The sequence below is a fragment of the Physeter macrocephalus genome, chromosome 1 (genome assembly GCF_002837175.3).
Source record: "Physeter macrocephalus isolate SW-GA chromosome 1, ASM283717v5, whole genome shotgun sequence".
In the NCBI taxonomy this organism is placed as follows: domain Eukaryota; kingdom Metazoa; phylum Chordata; class Mammalia; order Artiodactyla; family Physeteridae; genus Physeter; species Physeter macrocephalus.
Genome location: NC_041214.2, coordinates 77,083,802 through 77,106,742, shown reverse-complemented (window position 1 = coordinate 77,106,742; position 22,941 = coordinate 77,083,802). Strand labels below are relative to the sequence as shown.

Sequence of the window (22,941 nt, the reverse complement as noted above, 5' to 3'; positions counted from 1 at the left end):
AATTTTAAATCCTACCGGCAACAGTTCTGAGACACTATAATTCTCAGGAAAAATGCCAGCCCGGGCAGGTCACTGGAAACTAGTGTCCAAATCCTGCTTCAGGTTGCCTGAGTTCTTGAAGCTCTATTCCATCTCAAAGACGGCCCAAGCCCCTCTGTGGAATCCGGGCGTGCCAGCCCAGTGCTGTGCCATCCTGTCCCCTTCCCAGGTCTCTTCCCGCTCCCCAAGGGTCAGAAGGAAGCCCCAGGAGCCGGTGGCCCTCTCTCTCCCTGCCTACCCTCAGACCCTTCTCCACTGGGGCTCACTCAGGCCCCTGGCCACAAAGAAACAACCACTAGCCCAAAGACTGGAAAAAAACGTTTTAATAAATACAAAAATCTCCAATAATGACTCTGCTCAGCTCAGGGGCAGCAGGAGTGAAGTGGGGGGACCCTTGGTGCTGAGTGAGGATAAATTAAAAATCCCAACAAGCCAGTGACATTATGTACAGAAGGAAAGGGGTTGGGCTTCCAAGGCAGAGGCGAGAGGGTGACAAGGCCGAAGTTGGAGTGGACATGGCATTGGTCGGCCCTGGCTACCCCTCCCCCTTGTGGAGTTGTGGTTCCCAGAGGTAGTGGGGGAGGGAGAAGAGGCAGAAAAGAGGGGCCAAAGGCACTGGATTTCCCGCAGGAGAATGCGGGGTCCTCGGCGCCCCTCCTCCCCCAACCCAGGCCCCATCCTCTTGGTCACGCGGCCTTCTGGCTGCTCCCTAGGAGCCTTCAGCTTCTTTCTCCAGCTCTGCAACTGTCCTGGTGTCTGCAACTGCTGGAGACAGAGGGAGTGAACTTTAGAAGAGAAGTGAGGGAGTGGGGTGGCAGGGAGGGCACAGCAGAGCTCCTCTGTTCTGGTCCCAGAAAGGTCAGAATTTTTTAAGCAAGTCAGCACACACCAGTTGCATGACTTTAGCCTAGTTGCCTGATTCCTCTGAGCGTCAGAAATCTCATTCCTAAAGAAAAGGTGATCAAGAACAAGTCCACAAGTTTGCTGGGACGCGGCGGGGGGCGGGGGGGACGGGGCGGCACTTGTGCAGCAGTGGGCGCTGTTCCCGCCACGCGGCAGGGGCTCCCTTCCCTCCCCAGGCGCCCCACAGGCAGCCGGAGCTGCTGCCCCAGCCCCTCACTTACGCCGCCGCCGGGCTGTGCAGTGGGAGCAGCAGCGGCTCTCCTTCCCTGGGCCGCAGGACAGTGGCAGTGAACAGTCGTCCCGCTCACAGTGGGGCACCCCTGCCTGGTGCAGGACAGACCAGATCCTGAGGGCCCCTGAGGCGCTGGGGCACAGCGGCCTCCAGCCTCTTGGGGGAAGCCCGCCCCCAGGAGCCTGCCCTCCCTGGGAAGTTCCCCTCCCCCAGGCCAGGCCCCCAGTGCCCGCCTCACACAAGCCCTCACTTACCCCACATCTGCAGGTGATACAGCTCATCTCCCCAAAGGGGGGCACCGAAGGGTGCCAACTCTGGCTCTCCGGGAACCACTGCCCTGCAAAACGGCAGCCCCGGGGCCCATCAGCCTGCATGGGGTCCCCCAGTTGGGGGTGGGCCCCTGACCCCACTGTTGGCAGGGAGAGAAGGAGGGAAGGAGGAAGAGGTCAGTAGATGTGAGCTCTGTGAGGGCCATCCAGGTTTTATTTGTCACCCAGCAGTTTCTGGCACTTAGTAGGTGATAAATTTGGATGGATGGATGGATGGATGGATGGATGGGTGAATGGGTGGGTGGGTGGGTGGGTAGATGGATGGGTGGATGGATGGGACAGGAACTGGATCCCATCACAGCCCACTACCACATGCACATTCTTTCCAGCGCGTGTAGATCCCTGGCTCCAGGCTAGGCACAGAGCAATGCCCGGTAAATACTGACTTAGCTGAGACATCCCTTCCATCCACCCTCACTAGGCATCCCCTCACCATGCATTCCCCCCCCACCGACCCAGGACAAGGACAAAAAGCCTTATCTGCCCCAAGAAGCCTCAGTGCCCACCCCCCTCACCTGGACACTGTTTGCAGCAGTCAGTGGGGTTGGCACGGACAGGCTGGGCACAGGCCAGCCGGGGACACTGCACCTTCTCACAGTGCACCTCTCCAGTGCCCCCCTGTAGGGATCCGTTGAGTGAGGGGTATCAGGAAAAAGGAGGAGCACATTAGCCTCCTGCTTCCTCCCTCTCCTTTCCCATACCTCAAAAGTAATACATCCATGGCCTTTTACTCAGAGGCCCTGGGCTGGGGCTTTTTATGTACCTGAACTCAAATCCTCATTGTGGCCCTGCAAGGTAGGTGCTACCACATCTGCTTATGGGAAAGGAAAGTGAGACTCAGGGACGCACAGAAAGTACCCAGGGTTACATGGAGCTAGTCAGCTGGCAGAGCCAGAGTCCACACCCAAATCAGCCCGTGCCCTTTTCCTTTATAGGAAGCCAGCTCTCAGAGCCCAGGGAACTCTTCTCATGTTATTTTGATCCTTGAGCCCTCCTCACCAAGACTGGGCTTTCCTCTCCTACCAGCCCCCTCCCCAGCTCTGCAGACCCGCTGGGTTCCAGCGCCAAAGAAGACTGGGTGGCCATACCTTGCAGGTGCAGACGGCGCACTTAATTAAGCCAAACGGGGGCACGACAGGGTGCCACCGGGTGCCCGCTGCCCGCCAGCTCCGGTCGCCATCAAAATAGCAGCCTGGTGGGGGACAGCGCCCAGCTGCCATTAGCACTGAGTTCATTGGCTGGGCCCACAACCAAGGATTGAGCCTCAGGCCAACGCCACAGTAGTCTAACCCCAGGGCCCACTTGTGGGCCAGTGAATCTGATGAAGCCTATCAGGTGTCACGTGTAACCTGTGCCCCTCAGCCTCCCTCCGCCCCCATAAACACTCTCCCCCTCCCATCCCCCACGCCGTCCCACCCAGCAGCTCCTCTGGATTCCCTACGCCTCCACGCCCACTTCTGCTCACCCTCTCCAGGGTCCCTGTTCTTCGGCAGCCCCGGCAGGTCTCCAACATCTTGCTTCTCTGTGGAGCCAAAGAAGCAGTGAAAGCAGACGGTGGCCCCCTCCTTCCCTCCGCAGAGGCCTCACGCCCACACGGGGGACCCTCCATCACCCTCTCCGCTCCTGCAGGGCACTCACCCGGGCACACAGGGCAGCACTGGTCCGGCGCCTGCACCGGGCTTGGGCAGCTGGGTGGCGGGCACACCATGGGGTCACAGATCACTGTGCGTCTCTACAGGGAGAGGTTGGGGGTTGGCTGCGATCCTGCCCCAGAACCCAGGCCCCAGTGTGCCCTTCCAGGGCCTCCTACCTGGCAGGTGCAGAGCGAGCAGAGCGGGTCATAGTTAGGAGCCCAGCGAGCCCCATGGGGGCGCTGCTGCCCCTCGAAGAAGCAGGTGTTGGGGTCTCGGAGCCGCCCGGGGCCACCAGGTTTGGCTGGCGCTGGGGCGTCTGGGCCCAGCACAGCGGGCAGCGCGGCCGCCTCGGCCACCACTGCATCCAGAGCCCCGGGCACCCGTACTTCTTCGGCCCCTGCTGCCGCCAGGCGCAGGCCGCCCGCCTCGCACTGGTTGGCGATGTGCACCTGAGAGGAGAGGCAGGTTGAGGCAGCGCCTGGGCTCCCCCTTGCGTCTCCACCAGCAGCGGCCAGTCAGCCCAAGACACCCTGAGCGCCCCTGCGCCCCAGGAGGATGCTATTATCCACGGCAATCATCCCAGCTGCCAAGGACAGGTGGTCAGCTACTAGCCTCATTAAGTACCTCGTCTGGCTTCATCCTCCCGACCAGCCAGGAGGGAGTGTGTGTGATTCTACCAGCCCCGGGGTTCAGAGAAAGCAAGGGACTGACTAAGGCACACAGTGCTAGCCCAACCCTGGACCATCCCCACCGGCCCGCATTGCCTGCCTACCTGCCCTCGCAGCTCCCCTTGGGGGCTACCCTTGGTGGTGATCAGCAAGGAGGCAGAGCCCTGTGCCAGGTGCCGCAGCAGCTCAGGCTCCAGATCCTTCACCACGCCCTGGGCCTGTGAGTAGACAGAATCAGGGACGGGAACAAGGCACTCTAGGGCTGAGCCTACCACTCCCAATTCGCCGGTAAGGACACTGAGGCCCAGGGAGATTAAGTAAGGCCTCCAGGATAGCAAAGCCCAGCAGCGATGGTGTAGAGCTCAGAAGCCAGGTCTCTCTGGCCCCGATTCCATGGCAACCCACCCCACGTCGGGGGCTTGGTCCATCCCACATACCCCTCTGGAGGTTCAGGATATTACATACTATCCAAGAGACCCACCAGAGTAGGATGCAGGAGAGAGGATGGATAATAAAAGGCTGAGTCAGATTCATACCCAGGTCTGTCTGACTCCCGAGGCTGCCTGCTCTCTGCTCCTCCTGCCAAAGGCCCACACAGCCTTTCATGCGAGAAAGCAGATCTTTTCCAAACTGCCTCCCACCATCACGTCCTCACCTCTGGGCCATAGAATCCCTTCAGCAGCCGCCGGGGCCCTGGCATCCCAGGAGGCCCGAGGAGGTGGGCAGTGATGGTGCCCTGTTCTGAGCCACCAAGCCCAGCCAGCAGCACTTCATAGTGCAGGTGACAGTGGGTATCCAGGGAGAGCCAGGCATGCCCTGCTGCCTGGCTCTGCACGGGGGGCAACACCAGGGCTCCTGCCAGGGGCACAGGTAGTGCTGGATCCAGACAGAGGAGAGGTGACAGATGAGAAGGAGGCCTAGAGCAGCGACTCAATCCCGGCATTCCCCATCCCCCAACACGGACCCCACAAGCTGCCAGGCACTGTCCACAGGCCCAGGGCTGGGGCAGCAGCAAGTGAGAGCCCTGCACCGTGTGTGGTAACAGGGAGGGTCTCCCGGCAGGGCCACCCTATACATCCCCACCTTCTCCAGATGCCAACTGGAGCTCAGGCACAGAGGAAGACACCACGCCAGGCTCTGGCCCTCTGGCACCATCCCTCACATGCTTGAGTCACAGGTTAGAGGACACCAAAGGGCAGGCAGACCCCTGGAGCACTCACTATCATGGCGGGCGCTGTGCCCACTGTAGGGCAGGGCAGCCACGTGCCCCCGCAGCTCTCCATCTGGGAAGTCCTTGGTGCCCACGTTCAGGAACAGCTCATTCTGCAGCAGCATATGAGCCCCCCGGGCACCCAGCCCAGGGCAGACACCCACAGCCTGGGGGGCAGGGAAGGGTGAGCCCCAGCTGTAGCCTGCCAGGTCCCAGATGAACCCCTCCTCAGCTTTCACACAAGCCCAAGATTCTGAACCCTTTCCATGTTTTGTGCCCTCACTAAACCCATACACACTTCCACACACCAGTAACACTGGATAAGAACATGGCAGGCCCAGGTTCAAGTCCCTTCCCTGCCACTTCCTACCTATGCAACCATCTTGAGGAGTTATTTACTCTCTCTGATCCTTCACTTTGCCATCTATTAAATGAGTACTGTGAGGGCCAAAAATAACAGAAGCAAGACAACCAGTACAGTTTGTGACACATAGAAAGGCTCAATAAATGGCAGCCACTGCGATCACGTTTACTATTATATCATCTGCTGCACTGGTCTCTCCCTGTGTAACTCCTTCCACTTGACATGAGCTTCCTGAAGACAGGGGCCACATCTGATTTTCTTTGTACTGCAGTCTTTAACCCGAGGCTCACTAAAAATGTGTCCAGTGAATCAATGCATCAGTGAGAAAGCCTGTGAGTGAGTGAATGATGCGGAACATCCCTGCTCATCCAACATGGCTTCCCACAGCCCCCTGCACTGTCAGCTCTGGTGCCTGGGACCTGCAGCTCTGCTCTTCCGGAAGCACTCACCATGTATCCTCCCTGCTGGAGTCCAGCCATGTGGCACAGGACAGTGTGCTGGTTCCTCCGCTGAGGCTTGGTCTCCAGCGTCATGGCCACCACCTCGCTGCCTGTACCCACCACCTGTACCTGGAGGGCAGGGTCAGGGAGGGCAAACTGGAGTAGCAGAGAAGGCCTGGGCCCTGAACTGTTGCAGCCCAAAGCCCCGCCCTGCCCTGCTGCCCTCCCACCTCCTCCATCCCCCAACTCTTACTTGGTAGATCAGGGAGCCGTTTCCTAGCAGCGTAAGGCTGGCTGAGCCGGCTGCACCTGTCTGAACGGGGATCAGGGCATCGGCCCCACAAAGGACACTTTGCAGAACTGCAGAGGGGCAAGACAGGTGGAGGCAGGCTTGCTGCATGGCCATGCACACCCCCAGCCCCCAGGATCCCTCCTATACTCCCCCCGGCCCCTCCTCTGGCACTTCTCTGTGCCTCTCAGTTGTGTGTGCCCGGGGTGCCAGGCTTCGCCCTGCCTCACCATCACAGCTCTGCCTGGCAGCAATGTGTCCACTGATGCGCAGCCCTGGCCCACTTGCCCTCTCCAGGGCCATCTGCAGCTCCCCCAGCACCAGCCAGTCCATCTCCTGGGCTGTCAGGTTGGGCAGCACTTCAGCAAAGCCCGGCTCCTGGGGGCAGAGCAGGGTATGGTGGGCACAGCAAGAGGCCAGAGCCGGTGGCAGTAAGAGCCAGACCCTTGCTCACCTGGGCTGAGGCATTGGCCTGGAGCTCTCGCAGTAGCTTCCCCTGGTGTAGAATCTGGAGCCGCAAAGGAACCTGGGCTGGTCCTGCAACAGCCGCACATGTGGATACCTCTGAAACATAGGTGATCTCCCTACCCTCCTCACATGTGCTGCCCCCATCCCACTTACCCCCACTCCTGGCTTCCAGCAGCCCACGGAAGAGCAGCAAAAAATGCAAGGAGTCCTCTGTGTCACTGAGCGTGAGGAGGGCAATGCCCCCTATGCCCTGCTGTGGGGGGCCTTCCAGGGTCAGGATGGCACTGAAGGTCTCTGGGGGAGAAAGGACAATGAGAGCCCACCAGAAAGTCCCCTCCTCAGCCCACTCCATTCCTGGGGGTAGAGAAGACTCCAGACGTCACGTCCAGGAGCTGTTTGCTCCCCTCACCTGCAGCCAGGGCCCGATGCCGGATGAGAGGCCCCCAGACCTCCCCTGAAGGGTGACTGGGCGTCACGAGTGCCACATGCAGCTGTTCTGCCCTAAGGAGCCGCAGAGACAACCGAGGCACTGCTCGCCACACCCCACAGACCTGGAGCAGAGAGACAAGAAGACTCTACTCAGAATGCAGGACGGGCCTGCTGAGAGGCCCATGTCTGGTGAGGAAGGAATATGGGAAGCTGCCCCCAGGCCCTCCTAGGAAGTTTGAGAAGGGGCCCTGGAGCCAGATGCCAGGGTCCAAATCCTGGCTCCACCACTTACTAGCTGTGTGACCTTGAGCAAGTCACATTCTGCTACTGAGCCTCAGTTCCCTCATCTGTAAAATGGGCATCATAATGTCAGTGCCTTTCTCCCACTGGGCTGTTGTGAGGACCCAAGCAGGTAATGCAGAACATGCTCTCAGCACAGCGCCCAGACTGGATAAGCACTCATAAACGGCATCATCTCACCAGGCCATCTTGGGTAGGGGCTGCAGGGTGTTCAAACAGGATGCTGCCAGTGGAGTCTGAGAAGCGGATTCGGGTAGGGCGGTCCAGCCTGGTAATGAGAGTCCCCTGAGCACGGACTCCAAGCCTGGGCCAGAAGCAGCCCCTCCAGCCTCTCCCAATCCTCCCTCCCTGGCCCCCAGCTGACCCCTCCTCCCTCCTTCCCCTTTCTCACCGCCGGTAGGAGATGGAGAACCGCAGACTAGAGCGCAGCAGTGACACTCGGGCCCGTGCCACCGCTTGCGACCTTGGCCCTGTCAGCAGCGCCACGAAGTCTGTGAGGGAAGGAAGATATCCCTAGTACCGTCACCCGCTGCTGCAGCCCGGCCCCAACCATGACCCCGGTCCTCACTTGCGCAGCCCCTGCCTACCAGTGTGGCCGTCTCCACGCCCCCGATCCTCAGCTCCGGGCTCCCCGCGGTCGCTGTAGCTTCGGTGCTCTGGGTCCCGCGGATACTCGAAGGCCAGGCCCGTCGGCTGCTTTTCCGGATCACTGCGCTCTGCACCGGGGGTGGCGGACGCGGGTTTCAGCTGGGCACGGGGAGGGCCAGTTGGCCGCTCCATCCGCGTGGCCCAGGACCAAGCATCGCGGCCCTGCTGCCCTCCTCTCACCGCGAAGCGGGACTTACCCTGGGGGCAGGTCTGGCAGCAGTGTCCGGGCAGCTGGCGCGGCTGCCCGCAGGCCAGGGTCGGGCACTCGGGTTTGATGTTCTTGCAGCTGACCCTGCCCGCACCCCTTGCGCGGCGACCCCACTGAGGCTGCTCGCAGAGAAGACGGGAAAACCGAGTGAGGGCAAGACGCCGTTGGTGAGACTCAAAGGAGAGCCGGGAGGAGGCGCGGGACCAGGGCAAGGTCGTCCCACGGGGTGAGACTGCTCTGCTACATACAAGCTGCATAACTCTAGACAAGTTACTTAACGTCTCTGGGCCGTAGGGTCCCTATCTGAAAAATGGGAGTAATGATAGTAGCTATCTAGCATGGTTGTACTAGGAGTTAAGCAAGAGACAGACGAAATGGAGTTGGCAAAGAGCCTGACACACAGTGGGTGATCAATAATAGGCAACACCTGAGACTTGAAGGGGGCGCTTCCTCCGTCAGAAAAATATCCCAAATATCTGCAGACTGACTTCTCTTTCTTCAGCAACTCCGAGTCCCTCCGACGTCCCAAGACCCCAGCGGTCCCCGACCCGCGAGGGCCCCGGCCATGGCCGTTGGGTCCACTCACCGCCTCGCAGGCACACAACACGCAGCGCATCACCCCGAAGGGCTCCCCCAGGTCCGGGTGCCACGTCTCGTCCAAGGCATAGACCTTCCCGCCGAAGGAGCAGCCTGCGGGGACGGACTTGGCTGGCGGCAGCTGTCCCGCTCCTGCCGTGTACCCGCCCCGGGCGCTGCCGGCCGGGCCCCGGGTCCCCGGGCGCGACGCGCCTCGCGACCCCCGCCCACCCCTCCGGGCCGCCCGCCGCACCGAGCCACCTGCGCCCGGCGCCCCCTCCGGGCGGGCGCAGACTTGCCCCGAGCAGGACTCCCCGCCCGCGCCTCCCCCGGGGCGTCCCCCTACCTGCTGCTCCCCGAATGGGCAGCGGCTCCTTCTCGGGCCGGATGGGCAGCGCTGGGTGCTCGGGGCCGGCGCCGCGGGCCGGCCGGGAGCAGAGCAGCAGCAGCCCGAGAAGCAGCAGCGGGGCCGGCGGGGCCGGGAGGCTCGGCATGACGCGAACGGGACAGCTGGGGAGGCGGGAGGGAGGAGGGAGCTGGAGAGGGAGGAGGGAGGTGGGAGGAGGGCCGGGCCGGGGGCGGTACGGCGGGAGGGGGCCGGGGCTAGGGCCCGAGCTGTGCGGCTAGGGGCTCGTCGGGCGGCCGCGGAGTCGGCGCCGGGCCGGGCGGGGCGGGAGGAGCGGCCGGGAGGAGCGCGGGCGGGCGGGCGGCCGCTGACCCGGGCCGTACGCGGCTCTAGTGCCCCGGGCGACGGCTCTGGCCCGTTTTATGCCCCGCGCCCGGCGCCCCGGCCGGGGGCCTCCTCCTCAGCAAACGGGGCGGCGGCGGCGGCTCGGCGAGGGGCCGGGCTGAGCCCGGGGGGTCCGGCCCAGCAGCAGCGGCCCGGATCGCGAATGGGGGAGGGGAGGGAGGGGCTGGAACCGGGCAGGGGAGGAGGGAGGGGCTGTAGGGGAAGGGGGAGGAGAGGGGAGGGGAGGGACCAGGGGGCGCAAAGAGGGGAGGAGAGGCGGGTCTGGAGCCCCCCCACCCCAAGCTGGACCAGGAGATGCGTGTCCGGCCCAGGATGGGAGCCCCAGACCAGGGAGGGGCAGAGACTGCCCGAGGCCTGGGCCGGCCACTGGGCTAGGACTGGGTTCCTGCAAGAAGGATGAAGAATTGTCTTTAAGGATGACTACGTGCAGAAAAGGCCCGTCAACTCATCTTCGCCTGACGCTGGGCCCACAGCACCTCTCAAACCCCACACCACTCTCACTGCCTAGCCTGTGTCCTACCTCTTCTCTGAGCTCTCTCCTCATTCTACTGTTCCCCAGGATAGGAACTTAGCCAGAAGCAGATAGTATCCCCTTTCTGACTGGTGACAGCGTTTCTCTCCCTACTGTTACCTGTCCTCAGGCCCATCCAACCATCATCATCCCCAGCCTGACGCACTTTCCCACCCTCTTCCTTCACCCTGGGGACCCTCTGCCTCTCCACCCTACCCACAACCTCTTTTGTCTTGGTTTCCTGGTCATGACAGCCTCCCTGCCCCCTCCCACCCCCACTCTCCCACCATCCTCCCAACCATCCCGGCACCCTCCTTCCTAATCTTGGGAGGCATCTCGTCTGGCTGAACTGGAGAATTCCGGGATCTAGGCCATACTCTTTAGCAGACAGCCCCATCCTGGGGAGGAGGAGCAGGAGACAGCCTGAGGAAGAACTGGGGGGGAGGGGGTGATGGGAACAAGGTCAGGCCAGGAGGCCCCTGAGGACGGACTGTGGGGAGAGTGGGACTGAGGGGAAAGCAAAGGAACTAGAGCCAGGGCCAAAGGAAGAGGGGGGCCAGCGGGAGGTATTTGCGGGGGAGGTTCAGCAGCTGTCTTTCCTAAGACAGGGACACATGGGCCTGGTTATTCCTCTTGTCACATGTGGAGTGGTAGGAGATGGAAGAGGGAGAAAGGCCTGGCAGGCAAAGAGGGCACCGGCACAAAGATAAGTGGGCTTAGCCATCAGAGCCACTGGGCCCCAACAGAGTGGTACCTGAGCACAGCTTAATCCAGCACAGGCACCCCCTCAGCTTGAAGGCCTCTCAAATTGTCCAAACTGCTTCCTGGTAACACTGACCCCTGACAGGGTCTTCTGTAATACAGGCGACACCCACATTCCCACTTGCAAAGGGGGCATAGGACACGACCCCCAGAGGGTTATTGGCGAGAAAAGCAGGAAAGCAAGAGTCCTAGTAGATTTTAGCAGCAGGTGTGGTGTCCAGGGAAAAGAAATTTGGACAGCCAGGAACTGAGAGACCCACCAGTCTAAAGCCAGACCTCCATGCCTCTTCCTCAGGGACAAAAGTGTCCTGCCAGAATCCTCCTGGAAAAAACCTGTTTCCCTCCCATCTTCTCCTCCAACCAGGTCCCAGATTTCCCATCTCCTAGGGAAAGACAGACCCCCTGTTCAAATCCTCTGTGTGGCGTGCGTGGGTGGAGGAGCTGGGGCTCCGCTAGTGAACCATGGTCCAGGCAGGGGCTCCAGGTCCCGCGCGGGTGGGAGGAGAAGGCGTCACTTCCGGGGGCCATTGCCAGTGTCTAGTGGCTCCCTGCTCTCTGATTGGGCAGAAGTGGCCCGGGCAGGCGTGTGACCCCACTGCCCTGGAGGGGCTATGCCCCAACGCCACCTGTTTTCCTACCCATCTGCTCCCCAGAGTGCCGCCTGCTCCGCACCTGGGTCCTGGAGCCCTTCTCCACCCGGTGAGTGGCAAGCTAGGTTTGGAGTTAAGTGAGGGTAGGAAGGACAGGAAAGAGGAATTGGGCTCTCTGCTGGGGGAGGGGCAGGCAAACTGGAACCTGCAGGCACTGACCTTTGTCAAGAAGAGTGTAGCCTTCCCAGAATGGGAGGAGCAGGACAGAGCAGGGGTAGGGGGTGGGGTGCTGGGTTCTGAGGGACTGATCACAGACTTGGTGGAATACAGCACAGTCGCGGCTGGCCTCAAGGAAAGGGGACATGGGCCCAGGGAGAAAATAAGAAAGGAGGTGTTTTTTGGACTTAGGGAACATAGCACCAAGCTGGACACAGCCCCAATCCCCATTCTTACCCAGTCATTCCTAGTTAGCTCACGAGGTTCTGAATCCTGGGGCTGGGGAAGCTGGGCCAGGCAAGCCAGGGCCCAAGGAGAGGGTAATGGGAGGAGGGCTCATGCATGTTGACAGACCTACAGGAAATCCCAATATTGAATCAGGTGCAGGCCTCTTTGCACAACTTGTGAAAGAAGGAGGAAGCCATGTGTGGGGTCCTGCAAAGGAACCGGAAGGGGTCTGCAGAGGGGGCAGGGAGGAAGGTGCAAGCTAGGAGACAGATATGGTGGGTGTCTAAGGCGAGGTAAGCCCTGCAAGGTGGGCATCATCTCGCCCAGCATGTGCTCATTCCTGGGCAACTTGCTTCAGGAAGGAAGTTCCAGGACTGTTAGCCCATCTCTTCACCTGGTTAACCCAGTATTTCAGAACTTAGAGTGCAAAGAAAAACTCCAAGAGGCTTTGTATGTTGGGGTGAACAGAAAAAGAATGAGAGGTTAATTTCTCCTACACTACCTTCTCAATCTTTTAATCACTGACCTTTAGTAGTTAAGTTTCATTTTTGCCCAATTTCCCTTCTCAACCCTACTCCCCAAGCTACCCCTGAGCACATTGTACATGTTCGCTAGCTCCTCGTCCTGGCCCTGTATCCCATTTCCAATCTCTTCTCCAGGCTTGTGCCACAATACTTCCCTTCTCTATCCCCATCCCAGATTTTCTCCAACCAAACAGGGCTGCTCAGACTTTGAGGCCAATTAGATGTGTGTGTATATATCCTGTCCTGCTGCTCTCGGCAGGGGGCAGGGGCATCAGAGCCACCTCAGATGTCCTGAGGAACCCTGACAAAGAGGAGGTGCCGTATGCTACCATCACAAGATGATGTGGCAGCAGTCCGAGCTTTAGCAGTTCTAGGCTGGTCAGCATCTCACACCCTCCCAGCATCTGCTCCACCAGCCAGGCCGAGTGTAATGTTCATTATTCCTGTCACTTGCAGGATAGATTCTAGACCCTCCTCCTTGGCCCACCTGTGCCCCACCTGTGCCCCACCTGTGCCCCACCCCACTCTGCCCAGAAGTGCAAGAGCCCAAGCCGCCTCCATGGCCTCAGGACGGATTCAGGGGAGAGGCCCCATACAGGGAGCCACTCCAACCAGACAGCCTGGCCAGAATGGAGCTGACTGGTAAGAAAACCCTTGAGAGACCTAGGGCCAAATCAGAACTTGGTAGAGGGGAAAGAGAAAGGAGATGTGCTGTGGTGCGGGGGCAGGGGGACCTCAATCTCCCAGGAATAAGGCCTCTGAGAGGCAGATTCCCTGGATTTCAGGTCTGGGTCCTAAGTGGGAATTCCTGGACCACCACCCAACAATGATTTCTTCCTTATCCACCCCTTTCAACCTCACCTCTCCTCATCTAAGAATTTCTCCTCGTGGTCATGCTTCTCCTAACTGCAAGACTAACTCTGTCCAGCCCGGCTCCTCCTGCCTGTGACCCCCGACTCCTAAATAAACTGCTTCGTGACTCCCATGTCCTTCACAGCAGACTGGTGAGAATCCCCAAGCACTCTCCCCACTATCCACCTAACTGGTGAGATACCCTGACTCCCATCACTTCCTCTCATTCCCTCCAATCACTACTCTTCCAATATTGTCTTCGGTAAGACCACCACCCCCTGATTATCACCCCTTTACAAGGATTATGGTTTACAATCAAACCCTCTCTTAAAAGCTCTAGTCTGGTTACATTACTCATGGAAGCCTGTCCTGGTAATTGGGCCACCATAACCCCCTCTATTTCAGCGCCCTCTCCACCATCCCCCCACCAATCTTTTTCAACAGAGCCAGTGCCCAGACGTTAACCCTTTGTCCACACCCGTCCTGCTGCCTGCTGTGGACTTCAGCTTGGGAGAATGGAAAACCCAGACAGTAAGAAAGCCATCCTTTCCCTTGGTTTCCCGAATCCTGTCTTCATGTGTTTCCTACTGATTCCCATGGGTTTTTCAAAATTCCTGAACTCCCTAAAAAGATCTCACCTTCAGCCTGGCCACCCTAACCCAACATACATTCTACTATGGGGATATCCTCTGGACAAGATGATGGCTTGTGATCCAGTATGTAAAATAGAGTCAAAGTTGACCACCATGAAAAGCTGGATAGAAGTCTCTCATGGCCATGCTTTTGATCTATGTCTGTTCAACCTCTTAAGTTGGTGTGAAGAAGCAAGACTGATCTGTCATCCTCAGATGACACAAAACCGGGATGCACAACTAAAATAACAAAAAACAGAATTAAGGTTCGAACTGCTAAAAGGCTAGGTCAAAAACAAGGTGAAATTTAACAGAGATGTACATAAAATTCTAGATGTGAAAAGTAATTGAATAAAGTCCTATTCCAGCTTTCAGGCCACAGTGTCCCTACTTCCCTCATATAAACTTCTAGCCCTAGTACTTACTATGAAAAGGACCTGGGAGGGTTGGATTGACCCCAAACTTAGCACTGTAACAACATTATTATTGAAGTAGCTACTTAAAAAGGTAGGGATCATAGGTGGCTTTAGATGTTTAACATCCACATTGTAGAAATCTTCCTAAAAAACTCTATTCTGAGTGGACTGCACTTAAACTACTGCATTGAGTACTAGCCATCCTCTTTTAGAAACATGCTAATTTACTCAGAGGGACCATATTAAACTAGCATGTTTCCAAAAGGAGGAAAGCAACCTGAACAGTGAGAGGTTAGAAAATGTTATGCGAGGAATGGTTTAAAAAAATAATAAAGCTTGTGTGATTAGCTTGGAGAAGAGTGTCAGTCTTGTGGTAGAGCATGAAGTGCTTCAGTCTGAGACTCACTCAGGAAACCTACCAGGAGGGAGCACTGCTTAGAAGGTCAGCTCCTCTACCCTCAAGATCCCTAGAATTCCCTTGCTTCCCTCAGGTCTTCTGGGGGACTGGGCCAGGGAGGAAGGGTAATTGCTAATGATCCCTTGTAGTTCTAGCTCTGCCATTTATCAGCAAGCCCCTTCCCTTCATCTTTGTAATCTTTATGATGGTCTTATATCTACCTTAATTTTTTTTTAAATCATATGATCCTGGTTTTGTAGCAGAAAGAGTAGATTTGCAGCACTAGAAGCAAGAGGTAAAAGCTATAATAGGGCAGATTTCAGCCTAATGTAAGAAAAAAAAAAAAAAGAGCTTTTCTCACTGAAATTACATGTGAGACCAGGCTGCGTTACTGGACACTGGCGTTATTCAAGCAGAGGCTGATGACCAATTGTCGGGAGACTGAAGGAATTCCTGTACTGGGTGGGACCTAGGTCCTGTCCAATTCTCAGTTCCTATGATTCATTCTGCTGGCTACTCTTACAGGCTCCCCACCCGCTATTAGCATACCCTTTGAAGCTGTCCGCTTCTCTCTTCCATCTCTTTCCCAGGAGCAGACCAAGGCACAGGACGTTCTGGGAGCCGCGAGCCTTCTGCTGGAGGCAGTGATGGCAGCGCGGGGACAGCTGGGACCCACTTGCCTCTCATCCCTACTGATGCAGCTTTCTGGACAGGTCCGCCTCCTCCTTGGGGCCCTGCAGGGCCTCCTAGGAACCCAGGTGAGTCCCCAGTCAAGGGAACTATAGAAGCTGTCTTTCTTTTCTGACTCGGTCCCCTCAGAAGACCTGAGGGAAGAAAGGGGAATTTTAGAAATCTTGAGGGTGGAAGAGCTGACCTGCTAAGGAGTGCTCCCTCCAGCCACAAAGCCTGGGTTCTGGTACCTTATCTTTCCCACATAGACAGGGAGGCATGATATCTGGCCCAGGTCTCTGGCCTCAGGCCCATCCTCTGCCCTCAGCTTTCTGCACAGGGCAGGACCACAGCTCACAAGGATCCCAGTGCCATCTTCCTGAGCTTCCAACGACTGCTCCGAGGAAAGGTGCGTTTCCTGCTGCTTGTAGTGGGACCCACCCTCTGTGCCAAGCGGGCCCCACCTACCACAGCTATCCCGGGGAGCACCTCTCCATTCCTCACACTGAACAAGCTCCCAAACAGGACTTCTGGATTGTTGGAGACAAACTCCAGTGTCTCAGCCAGAACTACTGGCTCTGGACTTCTGAACAGGCTGCAGGGATTCAGAGCCAAGATTCCTGGTCTGCTGAACCAAACCTCCAGGTCCCTAGACCAAATCCCTGGACACCTGAACAGGACACATGGACCCCTGAGTGGAATTCACGGACTCTTTCCTGGACCCACACCCAGGGCCCTAAGAGCCCCGGATATTCCTCCGGAAACTTCAGACATGGACTCCCTGCCACCCTACCTCCAGCCTGGAGAGTCTCCTTCCCCAGCCCATCCTCCTCCTGGACAGTACACACTCTTCTCTCCTTCACCGACCTTGCCCATCCCCACGGTCCAGCTCCAACCCCTGCTTCCTGACCCCTCTGCTATCACACCCAACCCTACCAGTCGTCTTCTAGTTGCAGCCCACTCTCACTTCCGGAATCTGTCTCAGGAAGAGTAAGGTACTCAGGCACTGCCGACATCAGCATGGCCTCCCAAGTACAATCCCCTTACTCGGAGGAGAGGCCCTGGGAGACAACTGCAGCTATACAGGCATACCTCATTTTACTGCGCTTCATTTTATTATGCTTTACAGATACTGCATTTTTTACAAATTGAAGGCTTGTGGCAACCCTGTGTTGTCAGATGATGGTTAGCATTTTTTAGCAATAAAGTATTTTTGAATGAAGGTATGTACATTGCTTTTTTTTTTTTTTAGACATAATACTATTATGGTTAATAGACTACAATATCATGTAAACATAACTGGGAAACCAAAAAAAAAACAAAAAATTTGTGTGACTCGCTTTATTGTGATATTCACTTTATTGTGGTGGTCTGGAACTGAACCCGCAATATCTCCGAGGTATGCCTTTACCAGATTTCCTGCTTTCACCTGAAACCCAAAGCCCTGGTGAAGGGAGACATGCAGGACAGAAAAAGTATAATTTTTTACTACATGCCATAAAACTACAAAAGCTATTTTTTTTAACTATTAATAATGTTCACCAGAGCAGTTAGTTATCTCTGGTCTATTTTCTGCACAAATTTATAACTTACTATTTCTCTATATACTCTTTTTCATATGATAATTCTGCAAAGGCCTGGCCTGGCCTAGCTTCTGAACAGAGGTAGGGCTTATGACAGAAAAAAGCTTTGGTTTTCTGCTCAAAACTAAGGTTAGTCTCTTTGCCCCCTTTATTATCATTCTTAATGGGGCTCTGATCTCCTTTTCTTAGGAGATCCTTACTCTTGAGAAATGAATGAGAAGTCTCTCAGGAAAGCAGTTCCTACGCAATAGACAAAACTGAGACTGTATAAAGACAGAATAAACGAGAGGACCCAAAAGCTACCTGCAAGGCGAGGGGAAGATGTTCTTCTCATGGGCAACAGATCCCCCCTCCCTGAGAAAAAGCTAACAGGAAGCTTTGGAGAGCCTTACACCCCAGGTAAGGCTGTGCAGACGGGTCAGTCAGACAAGATGAGACCTGGATGTGACAGCTGAGCAAACAGCCAGCACTTCAGCAGCTCAGCAGGAAGCTTCACCAGGCGTGGGTTCCTGCCTCCCTCCTGTGGAGGTCAGGGGGAAATGCAGGAAGTGGCTTGAGTCAGTCTCCTAGAGCTCACACAGCAGGAGGGACAAGCATAAGTCAAGTGCAAGTTGAAGGCTCATTTCCCAATTCCCAGAAGTGTATAGTATCTAAAAATCAACCCTGTGTGACACCATAAACTCTGCCAGGGGACCTCTAGAAAAGAAGCCAGGCTTATGGGGCTTTCTGAATAAATGCCACCATGGTGCTTGGGAAGCAGAGGTTTATATTGCCCCAAGCACTCCATTGCAAAGGTCAACAATACCTCCAGAGGTGTCTGTAGGAAAACTAATGGAAGCTTTTTCCTCTCCCACCTCAACTCCCCAAAGGACAGGAAAAGTTAGCGTGTAGGTAGAAGGGCCAGAAAGCTAGGGTTCCAAACACTACCACAAAACCCCAGGGTCATTAAAGGCATTCCAAAACAGTAGAATGAAAGCCAGTATGTCAGGAAACTTATGCACATTATCTTTTTTAACACTCACACATCTCTATAAGGTAGGTATTATCATCTCTGCTTTACGGATGAGGAAACAGGCTCAGAGAAGCCCGGCAAGTTCCCAATGGTTTCACAGCCTGTGAACAGGAAAAGAAACACCCTAGGATGACTTAGTCTGGAGCCCATACATTCCCCAGTGTGGGGTGCACTGTCCAGTATATCAATCAGTGACTCTATTTATTGGAAAAGATTTCCAAGTCCTTACGGAGTACACATCAATAGTTAAAGCGTTCTGAGTAGAAAACCAAAGCTCTTGGTGGGGTGACCAATTTAGGCATCTCCAGGAGTCTCCCCCCCACCACCCCATGGACAGAACAGCTGCCGTGGAGAAACAGTCAACAAACGCACAAAGCTCAGAAGTGCCGTCCAAATCTCGGATGGTGTCAGTTTCCGCATGGGAGAAAATCAGTTCGTCCACACTACAAATTCCAGCATGGAGTCAAGAGAATAGTAAGTGGAAATTTTAACTTACTGAAATATTAAAGTAGGTTAAATTTAATGATCAAATGAAACATTTTATGGCACATGAAAGCCAGCACCCAGTACAAGAGATGCCAAAGGGACCAGAGACAAAGAATGAAGGGTTTTCAGACAGCTGAGAGACAAAGATGGCAAAACTGCAAGAAGTATGTAGCCAGAAAGTTCCAGGCATCCAGTACTGGCATTTGACTTACCCTAGGGCAAACGTAAACAACCCATGGGCTTCTCCAGTGGGAACTAACTTGCCTCTACTGAGCATCTAACCCATTCCCAAATCATTCTATCTGGCTGATTCAGTCCCTTCTTCCCTTTACAGAAAAGACAAAAAAACTGTTACAACGAGGACGCTCTTATCTCTATTCAACTGTACACCAGTTCTCTTTCTTCTGCCACCCCAGGGCAGCTAGGACAGTCTGCTACACTACCCCGCAAACTATTAGCTACCCTGCAAACTGTTATCGGTAATTAGGTTCTCCCTCTCCAAACTAAATCCATCCTTCTCCAACCCCTACAAAAAAATTTGACTGCACGGAAGAGGTTCTAGGATTCTATAAAAATTCATCGCAACTCCCACCTCATCTCCTAGTTCCCTCTCCCCTCACCCCCACCCCACAGTAAAGCAAAAGAAACACCTTTTCCTCCCCCCTGCAGAGGCCATTCATTTTCAACCCATTTCCCTAAATACTATTTCTAACACCTCCTGTGAAGACCCGAAAATGATGGGGAAGGAAATACCCCAGGCATCCCAGCAGGAGGACCAACTCCCATGGCAAAACCGGGAGATCAAAAGAGACAACTACTTAATACACACTTATGATCTTTCTGGATTGTTACCCTGAACTTCCCAGGGGAAATCAGAGTCCCATGTACTGTCTGAGACCTCAAATGTCAGGCTGAAGACCCAGCTCCGATGCTGGAGTCCTTGTAAGCATCACCATTTCCTCAACTTTGTTCTTCCCCCACTGATAAATCAGTGACTGCAGTCAGACTGCTGTATTGTCCCAGGCACTGGCACTGAACTGCCAAACCTCATTGGTATTGCTGCCCTGTCTACTTCACTGGTCTGTGAGGCAGCTCCCTGTTCAGTGTCACTGGTAAAAACCACCACCACTTACCCTCCCTCCAGGTCACCACTAGAATGTAAAGCAGAGAGCTAACTCCTCCACCTGCTTCCACAACCACCAAATCATTCTTCCTCTCCTCTTCAGAGTTGTGTCCCATGCATGTGTTGAAAAGCCTCATCTCAAAGCTTCCATAAAAATGACGAACATTTCCAGGCTATGCAAGCAACTCATTCAAGTCAACGTGATCTGACTTCCTGAGAAACTGAAAGTGTTGGAAGAACACAAGCAGAGCTCCTTGCCTATTCAGGATTCTATGCCAAATGGGTGGTGCCCTCAGGAGCCAAAAGCACAACACTCTCTCTCCCAGACAGAAAATCACATTGGAGGATAAATATTGGGGGTAGTCAGCCAGGAGACGGAAATAACCCTGAACCCAGATACCAAAATGTTGGGATAGATCCTACATTGACATGTGATCATCTTGGCTGTGGGCCAGAAACATAATATACCATAGGCAAACTGGAAAAAATGATTTTAAAATAAATGGAAAAAACTTCGTTAAAAAAGAGGGGAAAAGGGTCTGAAAAAGTAAAGTTTAATTTTAAAAATCATATACATAAAACAACTTCTGATTCATTTTAAGCTCTCCCACGGGGTCTTTTGCAGGCAAGTCAGTTTCCCATTGAGTCCAGACCTCCTAAAGATGCACCCACAGTGGACAGAGAGCCAGCCCCTCCTGAACAGGTGAACAACAGCAACTGCTACTCGGGCTTGAATGAACGTCCATGACCTGCATGACTAAGCAGCAAGCCTGGCTCCCTGGGTGGCTCAGAAGGCCAGTTTCTTCATCAGCAGATAAACTCGGGAATCCACTTCAAATCCATGCAGATTGTTGGCATCACCCTGCAGCCTCATGAGCAGGCCCCCATAGGACACGTAGGCAGAGCTGAAACAGAAGACCCAGTCCCATGAGTCTGAGCTCCAGAGCAACTGTTACTCAGCAGCTCTCCAACCCAACCTAAGAAAAAAAAAGGCATCCTTCTAGAGTTTTGTTATCAGGAACCAAATTGTTCTTTATATCGGCACAGGTGGAAAATATTTCATGCCCAGAATAAAGGAAATGGTCAAATCAATTAAGATATGTCCATTTACTGAAATGTTACATAGCTATTAAAATATTTAGGAATAGCTTAAAATTGACATGGGGAAACATGTTTTACATAACATTAAGCAAAAAGAACAGAACAAAACATTGTAATAAACAACATGAGCTCAAAGAAAAAAGTACACAGAAAAAAAAAACCCTAGAACATTCAAGAATGTTTATGTAAAAGATTCCCTCTGGTTATAGAATTATAGGTGACTTTTTTCCTTCTTCACGTTACTTCTCTGCTTTTCAAATTTCTTACAAAGGCACATGTTGTTTTAATAAGATTTTAAAGAAAGAAAAAAATAGTTGGGCAGAGAAACCAAAGAACTAGGGATTGGATTGCAGAGTAGCAAAACACACATACACACACACACACACACACACACACACACACACACACACACACACACACACAAACAAAAAGTCCTAGCAGTTTAATCACTTATGCTGCATTTAGTTCTTGGAGAAGTAACCTTCCTTGGCATTTCACACAGCTAGATTACCAGTTTCTCATTTGGACCACCAGGCCCTGAGGTCCTGACAGAGGGCAAAGTGAGCAATCTACATTTCAGACGAAAACTGTTCCCAAAACAGTTTCTTTCCGGGTCCCACCTAGGTCTGAGGTGCATGGGGAAAGAAACCCAGGAAGCCTGAGCATGGTCCAAATTTTCAGAGCATAGTCCAAATTCTCACAAAAGGGAGGGGGCGAGGGCTCTCACAAGACCGTGGAACTTACAGGCGTGTTGCTGCTTCAGTAGAAGTTTCATCTCCCTCAATCCTGTACACTTTCCCATACATTACATACTCAAATTGGTCAGCCCTGTGGAACAATAGTGGCAGTTATTCTTAAATGTAGTTAACAACAATAAGAGGCCCTTTAAAAATGGTAACTGGTAACTAAGTGCCAGCATCATAACAACAGGCACTTTCCAAACATAATGTCATTTAGTCCTCAGAGTAACCCTGTGAGCTGGGTATGACCATCGATATTTTACTGATGAGAAAACTAAAGTTGAAAGAGGTTAAGGTTGGACTTCCCTGGTGGCGCAGTGGTTAAAGATCCCCCTGCCAATGCAAGGGACACAGGTTCGATCCCTGGTCCAGGAAGATCCCACATGCTGTGGAGCAACAAAGCCCCATGTACCACAAGTACTGAGCCTGTGCTCTAGAGCCCACACGCTGCGACTACTGAGCCCCCGCTCCCTGCAACTAGAGAAAGCCCAGGCGCAGCAACAGAGACCCAACGCAGCAAAAAAGAAAAAAAGAAAGAGGTTAACGTTATTCAACAAATAAGTGGTAGCGCTGAGATGTGAACTGAGTGGGGCTCGAAAGCCTTTCCATCACACCAAACTCCCTCCCAAGACACAAGGCCAACAGAGCCTAGGTCATTCAGTGGTCATTTCCTCTGTCATCAAAAAGCCACAACTCACACTGTAATCACTGCTTTGGATAAACACCTGAATGTCTGAATTCTTAAGTGCAGCAATTTCCTTAAGGTTACATACATTCTGCCGATAATCATTTATTTTATGAATTAAGTAAGGGTCTTTCTATACCACTTATCTACTTAGTCCTCAGGCATATTTCAAGTACTCCCTGCTCCACTCCCTCACCTGGAAGGCCTATCATCTGTAGGGTTGTATTCACCATCATCCAGAGTACCATCTTCATACAAAGTACTGGCTATGACCAACCGGAACTTGTCACCTGAAAAATAACAGCAGCATCAGAGGGTGAAGAACAGCTGAAATGGCAAAAAGCCTCCTGCTGTTATTTATGTTCAATACTTACCCAAGTCTACAGGGTAAATCTGAATGTTTACATCTAATATGAGGTCCATCTTGAAAGATTCACTCTCACAATGCAGTCGAGACACTGGAGGGAAATAGGGAAAGAGTGGCAGAGGTCATTGCCTGGCCCAGGGCAGACCCTACAGCGCAGGGCAGACTCCTACTTTGTGGGGGATGGATGTAATAGAATACTCAATCTAACCCAACCTGTATCCACTGGCCTCTCATAGACGTGCAGGCTCAATCAGAACCACATATGCAGGGACTTCCCTGGTGGTGCAGTGGTTAAGAATCCGCCTGCCAATGCAGGGGACTCGGGTTCGAGCCCTGGTCTGGGAAGATCCCACATGCCACAGAACAACTAAGCCCGTGCACCACAACTACTGAGCCTGTGCTCTAGAGCCCACAAGCTACAACTACTGAGCCCACATGCCACAACTACTGAGCCCTCGCGCCTAGAGCCCATGCTCCGCAACAAGAGAAGCCACCGCAATGAGAAGCCCGCGTGCAGCAACGAAGACCCAACGCAGCCAAAAATAAATAATTTTTTTTT

At 54.3% G+C, this 22,941-nt stretch overlaps 3 protein-coding genes across 21 annotated transcripts in view; 1 reads left to right on the top strand and 2 right to left on the bottom strand.

The window, feature by feature from the left end:
* Window positions 1-356: 356 nt before the first annotated feature.
* Window positions 357-9,393, bottom strand: CHRD (chordin). Of its 13 annotated transcripts, none has more exons than XM_024124335.3 (23): window positions 9,084-9,393; window positions 8,748-8,851; window positions 8,151-8,280; window positions 7,893-8,021; window positions 7,697-7,796; window positions 7,486-7,573; window positions 6,986-7,127; window positions 6,730-6,870; window positions 6,563-6,645; window positions 6,339-6,486; window positions 6,073-6,179; window positions 5,829-5,948; window positions 5,026-5,182; window positions 4,461-4,681; window positions 3,910-4,023; window positions 3,314-3,586; window positions 3,142-3,235; window positions 2,969-3,025; window positions 2,592-2,695; window positions 2,019-2,121; window positions 1,429-1,583; window positions 1,164-1,266; window positions 619-804 (listed from the first exon to the last, which is right to left on the bottom strand). In XM_024124335.3, the coding sequence occupies exons 1-23, from the start codon at window positions 9,229-9,231 to the stop codon at window positions 749-751; spliced, it is 2,877 nt and encodes a 958-aa protein (XP_023980103.1). In that variant the 5' UTR covers window positions 9,232-9,393; the 3' UTR covers window positions 619-748. The 13 variants fall into 13 exon arrangements, 10 of the variants coding, with proteins under 10 accessions (XP_028347605.1, XP_028347603.1, XP_054940196.1 ...); XM_024124336.3 differs by having other exon boundaries at window positions 619-801; XM_028491804.2 differs by lacking the exon at window positions 1,164-1,266 and having other exon boundaries at window positions 357-804.
* Window positions 9,394-11,240: 1,847 nt separating this feature from the next.
* Window positions 11,241-20,251, top strand: THPO (thrombopoietin). Of its 4 annotated transcripts, none has more exons than XM_024124421.3 (6): window positions 11,241-11,460; window positions 12,776-12,961; window positions 13,196-13,323; window positions 13,616-13,702; window positions 15,207-15,374; window positions 15,614-16,880. In XM_024124421.3, the coding sequence occupies exons 2-6, from the start codon at window positions 12,949-12,951 to the stop codon at window positions 16,277-16,279; spliced, it is 1,062 nt and encodes a 353-aa protein (XP_023980189.1). In that variant the 5' UTR covers window positions 11,241-11,460; window positions 12,776-12,948; the 3' UTR covers window positions 16,280-16,880. The 4 variants fall into 4 exon arrangements, with proteins under 4 accessions (XP_023980189.1, XP_007122038.1, XP_054940174.1 ...); XM_007121976.4 differs by lacking the exon at window positions 15,614-16,880 and adding an exon at window positions 20,115-20,251 and having other exon boundaries at window positions 11,255-11,460; XM_055084199.1 differs by lacking the exon at window positions 11,241-11,460 and having other exon boundaries at window positions 12,354-12,961; window positions 15,614-15,694; window positions 15,811-16,312.
* POLR2H (RNA polymerase II, I and III subunit H) overlaps window positions 20,028-22,941 on the bottom strand; it is a 5,552-nt gene continuing 2,638 nt past the window's right edge. For all 4 annotated transcript variants that reach the window (XM_007121972.4, XM_007121973.4, XM_055084203.1 and 1 more), the window contains 4 exons: window positions 22,390-22,473; window positions 22,212-22,305; window positions 21,335-21,418; window positions 20,028-20,394 (listed from right to left, as the gene is read on the bottom strand). In XM_007121972.4, the coding sequence (XP_007122034.1) occupies window positions 20,277-20,394; window positions 21,335-21,418; window positions 22,212-22,305; window positions 22,390-22,473 (380 nt within the window). In that variant the 3' untranslated portion in view covers window positions 20,028-20,276. The remainder of the gene's footprint in view (window positions 20,395-21,334; window positions 21,419-22,211; window positions 22,306-22,389; window positions 22,474-22,941) is intronic.

What these genes read in the sequence shown, in the direction of transcription:
- CHRD (XM_028491802.2), bottom strand. Translation starts at nt 9,231, where the DNA reads ATGCCGAGCCTCCCGGCCCCGCCGGCCCCGCTGCTGCTTCTCGGGCTG. An exon ending in AGGCCAATGCCTCAGCCCAG is followed by an intron (nt 6,487 to 6,562) that starts GTGAGCAAGGGT and finishes CTCTGCCCCCAG; the next exon opens with GAGCCGGGCTTTGCTGAAGT. An exon ending in AGGGATTCTATGGCCCAGAG is followed by an intron (nt 4,024 to 4,460) that starts GTGAGGACGTGA and finishes GTCTACTCACAG; the next exon opens with GCCCAGGGCGTGGTGAAGGA.
- THPO (XM_024124421.3), top strand. An exon ending in ATGTCCTTCACAGCAGACTG is followed by an intron (nt 13,324 to 13,615) that starts GTGAGAATCCCC and finishes CTTTTTCAACAG; the next exon opens with AGCCAGTGCCCAGACGTTAA. An exon ending in AGGGCCTCCTAGGAACCCAG is followed by an intron (nt 15,375 to 15,613) that starts GTGAGTCCCCAG and finishes CTCTGCCCTCAG; the next exon opens with CTTTCTGCACAGGGCAGGAC.